The following is a 13,858-nucleotide window of genomic DNA, read 5'->3' as shown; positions in this document are numbered from 1 at the left end:
TTTGTTTCAAAGTTTTGCTCCATATCATCAAAACCTTTTGCAAATGCTCATGTGTCAAGGCTCTTTCACCAGGACATCTTGGCTCTGAGAATATCTGCGCAGATTGACTTAATTTTACTATATAGCCCTGGCTGGCCTGGAACTAACTAGACCAGGTTGGCTTTTACTCAGAAATCTCCTACCTTGAGGGCTGGAGAGATGGCTCAGAGGTTAAGAACACTGGCTACTCTTCTAGTTGGTCCTGAGTTCAATTCCCAGCAATGATGTGGTGGCTCACAACCGTTTGTAATGAGATCTGGTGCCCTCTCCTTCTCTGTATGCATACAAGCAGACAGAATACTGTATACATAATAAATAAATAAATAAATCTTTAAAAAGAAAAGAAATCTCCTGCCTCTCCCTCCTGAGTGTCTGGAGCAAATGCCTTTAGTTGGACCTTTCAGTGAACCCACCCCATTACTCTCCATATTCACCATGTTGCCGTAACACAAAGCGATGACAGTACCACGTATGGTTTCTATTGTAACTACACTAATTGGGTAGTGTAAAGCAGCCAAAGGACCCGTGGAAATGAGTCAACATGACTGTGTTCCAGCGATGTGCTGTGCTCAAACTTTTACAACTGAAATTTGAATTTCATATGATTTTCATGTCTCACAAAGTATTCTTTTTGCTTTTAGAATGTTTTCCTAGCATGCTCAAAACCTGGGTTCAATATCCCCAGGGGTGTGGAGGAAGGGGAAAAGCCATTTGTAGTTTATCCCTGTAGGGTGCACAGGCTTTGACCAGGGCCACAGTGTCCATGCCCAAGCCACGTAGCCAATGCAGCGCTGACTTGTTTCCTGTCACCTTTACAATATGATGATCTCCTTGGGATGGAAGCAGCTGTCCAGTAAGACAACTAGTCCCCTTCAAGGGCCATGTAATTAACAGGTGGACTAGAGTTGTAGTTTGGTGGTAGAGTGCTAGCATTGGTGAGGCTCCAGCCACTGCAAAACAATAACAAATGAATGAGTATCATAAAGGTGAAAATATTTACATAAAAAGAGAAAAGCAAAAAAAAAAAAAAAAAAAGCAAAGCCACCAGGCACGGTGGCTTGTTCCTTTAATCTCAGTGCTCCTGAGGTCATCCTTAGCTACAAGATGTTTTGAGAGCCCGGCGGTGGTGGCGCACACCTTTAATCCCAGCACTTGGGAGGCAGAGGCTGGCGGATCTCTGTGAGTTCGAGACCAGCCTGGTCTACAGAGCTAGTTCCAGGACAGGCTCCAAAGCCACAGAGAAACCCTGTCTCGAAAAAACCAAAAAAAAAAAAAAGATGTTTTGAGATCAGCCTGAATTATATGAAATCCTGTTTAAAAAGAAAACCATAAAAACCAATTTTTATTTACCATTTGTTTAATGACTTTAAAAAAAGAAAGAAAACAAAGTACTAGTTGACATTTTCCTTTGGAGGGGTTGGTTTTTTTAAGTAAGAGTTTTAAGTGAACGGAAGAATGTAAACATAATTTAAACTGTAAAGACCCAATTGGCTTATAAACAAATGGTTGTTGCTCAGGTCTACGGAGTTTGTGGTTTTAGTAGGGTTCCCACCCCCCCATTGGTAGAAATATGAAGATCTAATCCTGGTATTAAAGGTGGAAACCCAGACATACTCAAAGACAGAGAAGTAATCGTTTCTTCTTCCCATGTAGCATACAGTTTCCAAGGTGCTCCTTACGATTATCGTTTTCCATTGCTCACAGTGTTGAGTTTGGGCAGAACCCATGATTTTTACCTTCTGACCAACAGGCAATGGAAACACTGATTGCACTCACACACTTGCCCTTTCTGCAGAGGTGTTGGACCCCTAAGGCCCTCTTCTCTCTCCACCTGGTCATGAAGAAAAGAAGTCAGTGCTGTTTCTGATTTGTATGGAGAGAGCAAAGTCCGTGTGAGATGAACTGTGTGGGTGGCCTCCCAGAGCTGAGCTGGTCCTCTGGTTGACAAAGCACAAAATGTGAATCAATCCTACAGTTGCAAATATAGAAATTGTACCCCAGACCTAGGCCCGAAAGCAGATTCTTCTTCTTGAAGCGTCTAGGTGAAAATTTCCCCCAGCTGACGTTTGATTGAAGTAGTCGAGGCCCTGAAGTAGAAAGCCCAGCCAGATGGGTTATGGCAAACTAATCCTGGTGGGAAAAGGCAAATGAGAAGATTGAGAAGAGGCAAAGTAGACTCGGAGATGCATTCTTCAGTTCTTTCTTAAGGTCTTGGGGAAGCTGTTCCCGGGGACTTGGACCTGTAATCCCACCTCCACAGGAAGCTGAGACATAAGAATGTCAAGTTCCAGGCCCCGAGAGCAATTTAGTGAGACCTCTCAAAATGAAAAATACCTAAAAGCCTGGGAATATAGCTCAGTGGTAGGCCTTGTTGGCCTAGTACAAGTAGTAGAGGCAAGGCCCTAGGTCCACCCTATCCTACCCCCCCCCCCAAAAAAAAAGAAAAACAACCAGGTCTTAGTGAAGCTTTCAGGGATTTAGATTATGGCCCTTTTTGAAGAGAGTCACACTTTAGCTATAATTACAGCTTACTGGAGTAGTTGCCCAGAGCAAAAGAAAGCATCAATTTACTTGTAAAGTTTTGTAAGGAGACTGTCCCCCTAAAGTAGCTGACTAGCAGGTGGTACTCCCACAACTGTCCCTGCTTTACTTTCTTCCCATGCTCAAAGTCAGATATGTTCAGTTCCTTTCCACATAGCGCTCTTCCAGCTCGACTGTTAGGGACAGATCTTAAAGATGGTTTGGGGCAGGTTCTACACACCGGGGAAGGACCATTCCTGTTGACCTCCAGATGGAGAGTGCGCTGCCCTGTGGCTTGTCAAGCCCATGGGAGGACCTGTGTTAACTTGCATGGGCAGATGCGCATGGAAGCGGTTCAGATTTACAACAGGGAGGAGGGCAGGCATGAAGAGGAAGTGGAAAGCCTCTGGGTTTTTCTACGATGGTGTATGGAGGCTACTGAACCGTAGGAGTGGAATGATACCCGTTTAGGATGCCATACCGAGCAGAAAGCCTCCAAAAAATCCTCCAGTTACTAATACATTCTGCTTTATGAACGACACCAACTCCTCAGCTTTGCTTTTGACCTCAGTTGGTAATTGGGCGCTCTTCCGAATCTTCAATTGTTCCTTGGCCTTTTTCATGTCCTTCTCTACACGATTCCAGTCAACTTTGATGTAGCCAGTGTGGTTTGCTAGCTGAAGTAGAAAAAAGCCCCCTCCCACCGCTGTGGCAGCCAGCTTTCCAACTCTCTGAAATATGAAGCCAGTGCACCAGCCCGTGATGCCGCCAACCAGGAGCTGGGTTGCCACACTGTACTTCTCGCCCGCAGACCTGGTCTCCTGCCCAAAAAGTTTGCGCCACCAAGGCTGGTTTTTGCCAAATTCTGTAAGATCCAATGCCTCATAAGCGTCAAAGTGCTCTTGACTCTTCGTGGCCATCTCTGTGAGCTGCGAGTTGCGAGAGGACAGCCGCAGAGGGTCAGTAGGACAGGAGATAGTGTTTTGCGGTTACGGTGGTGGTGCTTGTGGTCGTTGTCATGGCCTGCTGACCTTCCGCACGTGGGCAGATGTATCCATTCCCACGGCCGGGGCGAAAGAGGGCAGGTGGAGAATGCGCCTCAGCTTTTCTTCAGGCGGAGCTACGTCATAAAGCCACCTTGGCCTTTATCAAACTGGGTGTTCTAAGGATCAGAAAAGGCTAAAACTCACTCGGTTGTCTATATTCGTTAGACTGGAAAAGTAAAGTATATTATAAATACTAGTTGTAAGATTTGGTGGGGTTTGCCCCCCGCCCCCAAAAAAAGATTTCAATTGAATACTCAAGCTAAAACAAGATTTGTTACAAAGTACAACCAAGGCTTTAAAAAGTAAATTTCAAGGTATTACCACAAATGTTTCTTCTATACATTCAACCAGAAGCATTTTACAAGAAATTCAAATGAATGATTTCACATAAGAAGTGTTAATAGCAGAGACACTCTCCAAGAAGTGAATTTTCTTGTAACTATGCAAGCGATTACAACCTGGGATATGTGTACTCGAAAGAGACTGAGACAAGTTAACTCTTTTTTAAAGATTTTTTTTTTATTTACTTTATTTTGTTTTTTTTCTCCCCCTCCTCCCACCCTTCTCCCCCTCCTCCCACACTTCTCCCCCTCCCCCCACTCCTCTCCCCCTCCCTCTCCAGTCCACAGAGCAGTCCGGGTTCCCTGCCCTGTGTTAAGTCCTAGGTCCTCCCCCCTCTGTCCATATCTAGGAAGGTGAACATCCAAACTGGCTAGGCTCCCACAAAGCCAGCACATTAAGTAGGATCAAAACCCCCTGCCATTGTCCTTGGTGTCTCATCAGCCCTCATTGTTCGCCATGTTCAGAGAGTCCGGTTTTATCCCATGCTTTTTCGGTCACAGTCCAGCTGGCCTTGGTGAGCTCCCCGTAGATCAGCTCCACTGTCTCAGTGGGTGGATGCACGCCTCGTGGTCCCGAATTCTTTGCTCATGTTCTCCCTCCTTCTGCTCCTCCTTGGGACCTTGGGAGCTCAGTCCAGTGCTCCTGTGTGGGTCTCTGTCTCTATCTCTATCCATCACCAGATGAAGATTCTATGATGATATGCAAGATATTCGTCAGTATTGCTCTAGGATAGGGTCATTTCAGGTTCCCAATCCTCAGCTGCCCAAGGAACTAACTGGGAACCTCATCTTGGGCACTAGGGAGCCCCTCTAGGGTCAAGTCTCTTGCCCACCCTAAAGTGGCTCCCTTAACTAAGAACCGTGCTTCCGTGCTCCCCCATCCAACCTTCCTTCATCCCAATCCTCCCCCTTCCCCAAGCTCCCCCCATTCTCCCCCTCTCCCCCCTCTCTCCCCATCTCCCCTTACCCCCATCCCACCCCACCCCCAAGATCTCAATTTTCACCCCGGCAATTTTGTCTACTTCCCATAGCCAAGAGGACAACTATATGCTTTTCCTTTGGTTCACCTTCTTACTTAGCTTCTTTGGGATCACCAAGTGTAGACTCCGTGACCCTTGTTTATGGCTAGAAACCAATTATGAGTGAGTACATCCCATGTTCATCTTTTTGGGTCTGGGATACCTCACTCAGGATAGTGTTTTCTATTTCCATCCATTTGCATGCAAAATTTGAGAAGTCATTGTTTTTTAACGCAGCATAGTACTCTAATGTGTAGATATTCCACACTTTCTTCATCCATTCTTCCATTGAAGGGCATCTAGGTTGTTTCCATGTTCTGGCTATTACAAATAATACTTCTATGAACATAGTTGAACAAATGCTCTTGTCATGTGATAGGGCATCTCTTGGGTATATTCCCAGGAGTGGTATTGCTGGGTCCAGGGGTAAGTTGATCCCGAATTTCCTGAGAAACCGAAACACCGATTTCCAAAGTGGTTGCACAAGATTGCATTCCCACCAGCAATGGATGAGTGTTCCCCTTCCTCCACAGCCTCTCCAGCAAAGGCTATCATTGGAGTTTTTTATTTTAGCCATTCTGACAGGTGTAAGATGATATCTCAAAGTTGTTTTGATTTGGATTTCCCTGATTGCTAAGGAGGTTGAGCATGACCTTAAGTGTCTTTTGGCCATTTGAACTTCCTCTGCTGAGAATTCTCTGTTCAGTTCAGTGCCCCATTTTTTAATTGGGTTAATTAGCATTTTAAAGTCTAGTTTCCTGAGTTCTCTATATATTTTGGAGATCAGACCTTTGTCTGTTGTGGGGTTGGTGAAGATCTTCTCCCAGTCAGTAGGTTGCCTATTTGTCTTGGTGACAGTGTCCTTTGCTTTACAGAAGCTTCTCAGTTTTAGGAGGTCCCATTTATTCAATGTTGCCCTTAAAGTCTGTGCTGTTGGGGTTACACATAGGAAGCGATCTCCTGTGCCCATCTCCTGTAGGGTACTTCCCACTTTCTCTTCTATCAGGTTCACTGTGTTCTGACTGATAGTGAGGTCTTTAATCCATTTGGACTTGAGTTTTGTGCATGGTGATAGATATGGGTCTATTTTCATTCTTCTACAGGTTGACATCCAGTTATGCCAGCACCATTTGTTAAAAATGATTTCTTTCTTCCATTGTATACTTTTGGCTCCTTTATCAAAAATGAGGTGTTCATAGGTTTGTGGGTTAAAATTCGGGTCTTCTATACGATTCCATTGGTCAACTTCTCTGTTTTTATGCCAGTACCACACTGTTTTCATCACTGTAGCTCTGTAATAGAGTTTGAAGTCAGGGATGGTAATGCCTCCAGACAATCCTTTATTGTATAAGATTGTTTTGGCTATCCTGGGTTTTTTGTTTTTCCATATAAAGTTGATTATTGTCCTCTCAAGATCTGTGAAGAATTTTGATGGGACCCTGATGGGGATTGCATTGAATCTATAAATTGCCTTTGGTAGAATTGCCATTTTTACTATGTTGATCCTCCCAATCCAAGAGCAAGGAAGGTCCTTCCATTTTCTGGTATACTCCTCAATTTCTTTCTTCAATGCCTTAAAGTTCTTGTCAAATAGATCTTTCACTTCCTTGGTTAGAGTTACCCCAAGATATTTTATGCTGTTTGTGGCTATTGTGAAAGGTGAAGCTTCTCTGATTTCCCTCTCTGCTTCCATATCCTTTGTGTATAAGAGGGCGACTGATTTTTTGGAGTTTATCTTGTATCCTGCCACATTACTAAAGGTGTTTATCAGCTGTAAAAGTTCTTTGGTGGAGTTTTGGGGGTCGCTTATGTACACTATCATATCATCTGCAAATAACGAAAGTTTCACTTCTTCCTTTCCAATTCGAATCCCTTTGATCCCCTTATGTTGTCTCATTGCTATTGCTAGAACTTCAAGTACTATATTGAAGAGGTATGGCGAGAGTCGACAGCCTTGTCGTGTTCCTGAGTTTAGTGGGATGGCTTTAAGTTTCTCTCCATTTAATTTGATGTTAGCTGTCGGCTTGCTGTATATAGCTTTTATTATATTTAGGTATGACCCTTGTATCCCTAATCTCTCCAATACTTTTATCATAAAGGGGTGTTGAATTTTGTCAAATGCTTTTTCAGCATCTAATGAAATGATCATATGGTTTTTTTCTTTCAGTTTATTTATATGATGGATTACATTGATAGATTTTCGTATGTTGAACCAGCCCTGCATCCCTGGGATGAAGCCTACTTGATCATAATGGATAATTTTCCTAATGTGTTCTTGGATTCGGTTTGCCAGTATTTTGTTGAGGATTTTTGCATCGATGTTCATGAGTGAGATTGGTCTATAATTTTCTTTCTTGGTTGAGTCTTTGTGCGGTTTTGGTATCAGAGTAACTGTAGCTTCATAAAAGGAATTTGGCAATGACTCTTCTGTTTCTATATTGTGAAATACATTAAGGAGTATAGGTATTAGGTCTTCTTGGAAGTTCTGGTAGAATTCCGCATTGAAACCATCTGGTCCTGGGCTTTTTTTGGTAGGGAGGTTTTTGATAACCTCTTCTAATTCTTCGCGACTAACAGGTCTATTTAGATTGTTCACCTGGTCCTGGTTTAACTTTGGTATATGGTATTTATATAAAAAAGTGTCCATTTCCTTTAAATTTTCCAGTTTTGTGGCATATAGGCTTTTGTAGTAAGATCTAATGATTCTCTGAATTTCCTCTGTGTCTGTGGTTATGTCCCCCTTTTCATTTCTGATCTTATTAATTTGCAAATTCTCTCTCTGCCGTTTGATTAGTTTGGATAGGGGTTTGTCAATCTTGTTGATTTTCTCCAGAAACCAGCTTTTTGTTTCATTGATTCTTTGGATTGTTTTCTGTGTTTTTATTTTGTTAATTTCAGCCCTCAGTTTGATTATTTCCAGTCTTCTACTCCTCCTAGGTGAGTCTGCTTCTTTTTTTTCTAGAGCTTTCAGGTGGGCTGTTAAGTCTCCAATGTGAGCTTTCTCTGTTTTCTTTAAGTGGGCACTTAGTGCTATGAACTTTCCTCTTAGGACTGCTTTCATAGTGTCCCATAAGTTTAAGTATGTTGTTTCTTTATTTTCATTGAATTCCAGGAAGACTTTAATTTCTTTCTTAATTTCTTCCTTAATCCAGGTATGGTTCAGTAGTTGACTGTTCAGTTTCCATGAGTTTGTAGGCTTTTTGGGTGTAGCATTGTTGTTGAATTCTAACTTTAATCCATGGTGATCTGATAAGACACAGGTGGTTACTAATATTTTTTTGTAACTGTGGATGTTTGCTTTGTTACCGACTATGTGGTCGATTTTTGAGAAGGTTCCATGAGCTGCAGAGAAGAAGGTATATTCTTTCCTATTTGGGTGGAATGTTCTATAGATGTCTGTTAAGTCCATTTGATTCATTACCTCCATTAATTCTCTTATTTCTCTGTTAGGCTTCTGTCTGATTGACCTGTCCATTGGTGAGAGAGGAGTGTTGAAGTGTCCTACTATTAGTGTGTGCGGTTTGATGGCTGCCTTGAGTTTTAGCAATGTTTCTTTTATGTACGTGGGTGCTTTTAAATTAGGGGCATAGATGTTCAGAATTGAGACTTCATCCTGCTGAACTGTTCCTGTTATAAGTATAAAATGCCCCTCTCCATCTCTTCTGATTGATTTAAGTTTGAAGTCAACTTTGTTAGAGATTAGTATGGCCACACCTGCTTGTTTCTTAGGTCCATTTGCTTGATAAGCCTTTTCCCAGCCCTTTACTCTGAGTAGGTGCCTGTCTTTGTGGTTGAGGTGTGTTTCTTGTAAACAGCAGAATGTTGGATCCTGTTTTCGTATCCAATCTCTTAGCCTGTGCCTTTTAATAGGTGAGTTGAGTCCATTGACATTAAGTGATATTAATGACCAGTGGATGTTAACTCCGGTCATTTTTTTAGTCATAGAGTTTGTGTGTTTCCCTTCTTTGATTTGTGTTGGTGAAGGGTCTCTAGATGTCTGAGTTATTGTGGTCATTGTTGGACTCCTTGGTTAGTGATTTTCCTTCTATTACTTTCTGTAAGGCTGGATTTGTGGCTGCGTATCGTTTAAATTTGTTTTTATCCTGGAAAATTTTGTTTTCTCCATTTATAGTGAACGAAAGCTTGGCTGGGTATAGTAATCTGGGCTTGCATCCATGGTCTCTTAGTTTCTGAAGTACATCTATCCAGGACCTTCTGGCTTTCATGGTTTCCATGGAGAAGTCAGGTGTAAATCTGATAGGTTTACCTTTATAAGTAATTTGGCCTTTTTCCTTTGCAGCTCTTAATATTCTTTCCTTATTCTGTATGCTTTGTGTTTTGATAATTATATGGCGAGGGGATGTTCTTTTTTGATCCAGCCTATTCGGTGTTCTGTATGCTTTTTGAACCTTCATAGGTATATCTTTCTTTAGGTTGGGAAAGTTTTCTTCTATAATTTTATTAAATATATTTTCTGGACCATTGAGCTGCACTTCTCCTTCTTCTACTCCTATTATTCTTAGGTTTGGTCTTTTTATTGTGTCCCATATTTCCTGAATATTTTGTGATGAGAGTTTGTTGGACTTGCTGTTTTCTTTGATCAGAGTGTTTATTTTCTCTATGGTATCTTCAGAATCTGAGATTCTTTCTTCTATCTCTTGTATTCTGTTGGTTATGCTTGTTTCTGTAGACTGTTTGTTTACTTAAATTTTCCATGTCCAGCCGGCCCTCTGTTTGTGTTTTCTTCTTTGCCTCCAATTCAGTTTTCAAGTCTTGCACCATTTCCATTATCTGTTTGATTGTTTTTCCTTGGTTTTCTAGGGTATCATTCACTGATTTATTCAGTTCTTCAAACTTTCTGTTATATTTCTCATCCATTTCTATTAAGGCATTTTTTACATGCTGTTTAAGAGCGTCAATCACTTTCATGAAGTCAACCTTTTCTACTTCTTCTTGATTAAGGTGTTCATGTCCTCCCGTTGTGAGGTCGCTGGTTTCTGGTGGCTTCATGTTGCTTTTCAGCTTGTTGGGCGAATTCTTGCCTTGGCGTCTACCCATCTCTTCTTCCAAATGCTCCCTTATGGATCTTCTTTTCCGGATCAGGTCTCCTTGCCTACCCAATGCTGGATCTCCCCAACGTTGTCTCTCCCCAACGCTGGGTCTCCCCAAGGCTGGGTCTCCTGGCGCCGAGAGATCAGGTCTCCGTGCTGATGGGCAGGTGGCAAACAAAGCACCTACCCTGCTTGGTGCAGGCAGGCCAAAGAAACAAAGGAACTCCTGCCTGCTTGGGTGCCCCGAGGATTCGGACCCAGTGCCCAGACAGGCTGGGCTGGGTGATGTTATGTGCAGAAAGAGGGCGGTGGGGCAAAGTGGGGAGGGTTCTGGATGGAAGCTGGCTGGGCTAGGAAGAAAGAGGAGGTATGCAGGAAGTGGGGGCCCTGCCGAGAGCTCAAGAAGGATAGGGGGCCAAGGAACCTCTGAACTCCCCTTCGCGGGCTGGCGCCGCAGGGTCAGAAACTCACCCCAACGCTGGGTCTCCTGGCGCCTAGAGATCAGGCCTCCGTGCTGGTGGGCAGGTCGCAAACAAAGCGCCTACCCTGCTTGGTGCAGGCAGGCCGTAGAAACAAAGAGACTCCCGCCCGCTTGGGTGCCCCGATGATTCGGACCCAGTGCCCAGACTGCCTGGGCTGGGTGATGTTATGTGCAGAAAGCTTAAAGATTTATTTATTTATTATGTATAGTGTTCTGTGCCTGCATGTGTGCCTGAAGGCCAGTAGAGGGCACCAGACCTCATTACAGATGATTATGAGCCACCATGGGGTTGCTGAGAATTAAACTCAGAACCTCTGGAAGTTCGGTCAGTGCTCTTAACCACTAAGCCATCTCTGCAGACAAGTTAAAAATTTTAAGGCATAAGCCGGGCGATGGTGGTGCACGCCTTTAATCCCAGCACTTGGGAGGCAGAGGCGGGCGGATCTCTGTGAGTTCGAGACCAGCCTGGTCTACAAGAGCTAGTTCCAGGACAGGCTCCAAAGCCACAGAGAAACCCTGTCTCGAAAAAAAAAAATACTGTAATGGTAAAAGTAAAAAAGTAAAATGGCGCTGTTCCCTGAGTGGCAGCAGTGGCCAGTTTTAGGAATTTTCCTAATGCGAGCTCTCTGCTGACACAAAAATCAAACCAAATCATAACAAGCCAAATATAAAATATCTAGGTTTAATGGGATTCCTGCTCTCTCGGGTGGCCCTGAGGGGGAACCTGGAAGCTGCAAACACTACTGATGGGGGGGGCGGGGGAGCAGTTTAAATAGACTGGGGGACTGGTCAAGATTTTGGCGGGCTGTCTTGACCCTCCTCCGGGGAGGGGTCAAGGCTTGGCGGGCATAGGGACAGGGACTCCAAAGATGGAGGCCAGAGACCAGGACTTGGGACTTACAGCCAGTAGGCCATGAGACCACAGCGGGCCACGAAGGCAGCCAGTCCCAGGCAAGAAACCCCCGAGTGGCCGATGGGCTGTGAGGGCCAGCGGGTCGAAGGCAGGGAGCCATGTGGTGGGTGAGACCTTGGTGAGGCAGCCAGTCCCACAAGGAGCTGCAGCCAAGGCAGGTGAGGGACAGACAGATAGGTACACTATGCAGAGTAAGGTTGGATATTTATTTAGTGAGTTATAAAGGGAAGGCAGAGCTTGTCTCTTAAAGAGACAGGACACACCATTACAAATACCTGCACTGCTAAGCACTGTGTAGGGAAGGGACAGTGCATTGAAGCTTGATAGCACCAGCCTGCCACTGGGTTCAGTGAGACTCTCAAAGGAATAATACAGTTGCAATAAAGATTTGAGGCATCACCGGGCGGTGGTGGCACACGCCTTTAATCCCAGCACTCGGGAGGTAGAGGCAGGCAGATCTCTGTGAGTTCGAGACCAGCCTGGTCTACAAGAGCTAGTTCCAGGACAGGCTCCAAAGCCACAGAGAAACCCTGTCTTGAAAATCCAAAAAAAAAAAAAAGAAGACTTGAGGCATCCTCCTTTCACCTCTGCATGCAAACACACATAAATAAATAAATATTAAATAAAAAGCTTTTCTGTTATGAGTTTTCTGAGAATGTAACCAGAAGAAAATACAGTTCACTCATATCATCAAAAAAAATAAATCCTCGGAATAAACCTGATAAAGATAGTAAGATGCACCTATACGCCATGGATTCAATGAAATTCCTACCAAAATTCCAATGATATCTCACAGAATTAGAAAAAAAAAGCCCATAAAATTCATATGGACTCAAACAAAACACCCACAGTAACCAAAGTCATCAGAGGCAGAAAGAACAATACTGTAGACATCCTAACCTGACTTCTGGTTATACTTCAGAAGGTTCAGTTATAGCAACAAAAACAACACACAGACCACTAGAATAGACCCTGGAATCCACATGACCAACCTCCTAATGCTTGATGGAAGTGTCAAAAACAAACATCAAAGGGCCGTCCGCATGGACCAGAAGGTAATCAAGCTTGCTGTGCAATCCCTGGAATTCACATAAAGGGAGAAGGAGAGAGCTGATTCCTCAGGCTGGCCTTGGACCTCCACGTATTCCCACAAGCACTTCTCTCTCACACATACCCACGGTGATAAATAAAATTTAAAATTGTAAAGTTGGATTCAACTCTAGATTTTATTCACATATATACCCCTTGTCTATGGGCAAATTAATAGTAAATTAGATTTGGCCATCAGAGAGTCAAAAATAGTGGATGATTGTGATAAAACCTGAAGATAATTTCCACACTAACAGATGAGACAGGAGGCTCCCCAGTTTGAGGACAGCCTGAGACATCCAAGGAGAACCTGTCTGAAAAGCAGTAATATCTGTTCTCTTAGACTGGAGAGAGAAATCAGAAGCCAAGAGCACTTGTTGATATACAGGACCCAGGTTCAATTCCCAGCACCCACATCATAGCTCGCAACCATTCATTCATCATTACAGTTCCGGGAAATCTGATGCTCTCTGTGGACACCAAGCCATACATGGTGCACATACATACATCAACAAATGCATATATGCAGGCAAAATTCCCAAACACATAAAAATAAATTTAGAACATAACTGTTCCTTCAGAACTGGAAAAGAGAAAACGTTCTGCTTTTTTGCACTTACTAATTATCAGAATATCTTTTTTAAAAAAATATTTATTTATTATGTATACAATGTTCTGTCTGTGTGTATGCCTGCAGGCCAGAAGAGGGCACCAGACCTCATTACAGATGGTAGTGAGCCACCATGTGGTTACTGGGAATTGAACTCAGGACCTATGGAAGAGCAGGCAATGCTCTTAACCGCTGAGCCATCTCTCCAGCCCCCAGAATATCTTTTAAAAATTAAATAGTATCTTTATTTGTATTATTGTGAGTTTTAAAAAATGATTTTTTTTTTCATGTGTATGAGTATTTTACCTGCATGTTTGTGCACCATACATATTTGTGTCTGGAGTCTGCAGAGGTCAGAAGAGAGCACTAGATCCTTTCGAACTAGAGCTATAGGGCAGATGTAAACCACCATGTGGGTGCTGGAAAGTAAACCCAGGTCCTCTGCAAAAGCAACAAATGCTCTCTATTGTTGAGCTATCTCTAAGCCTCATAAGGCATTAGTTTTAAAGCTTTTTTACACCCTGGTTTTTCAAGATAAGGTTTCTCTGTATAACAGCCCTAGCTGTCCCGGAACTAGCTCTTGTAGTCCAGGCTGGCCTCAAACTCACAGAGATCCACCTACCTCTGCTTCCCAAGTGCTGGGATTAAATGTGTGCACTACCACCACCTAGCTAAAGGTTTATTTTTATGTGTGTATTTCTTGTGAGTGAAGATACCAGTGGAGGCCAGAACAGAGAGTGAGGTAGTTG

At 43.3% G+C, this 13,858-nt stretch overlaps 1 protein-coding gene across 1 annotated transcript; it reads right to left on the bottom strand.

The window, feature by feature from the left end:
* Nucleotides 1-3,026: 3,026 nt before the first annotated feature.
* LOC121453000 (FUN14 domain-containing protein 2-like) lies at nucleotides 3,027-3,539 on the bottom strand. The gene has a single exon (XM_041659510.1). The coding sequence runs from the start codon at nucleotides 3,477-3,479 to the stop codon at nucleotides 3,027-3,029; it is 453 nt and encodes a 150-aa protein (XP_041515444.1). The 5' UTR covers nucleotides 3,480-3,539.
* Nucleotides 3,540-13,858: the final 10,319 nt, after the last annotated feature.

Source organism: Microtus oregoni, unplaced genomic scaffold (genome assembly GCF_018167655.1).
Source record: "Microtus oregoni isolate MIOR12 unplaced genomic scaffold, Mior012 000010F_ref0000083, whole genome shotgun sequence".
Lineage (NCBI taxonomy): Eukaryota > Metazoa > Chordata > Mammalia > Rodentia > Cricetidae > Microtus > Microtus oregoni.
The sequence above is the reverse complement of the archived record's forward strand: the minus strand, read 5'-3'. Positions and strand labels throughout refer to the sequence as shown.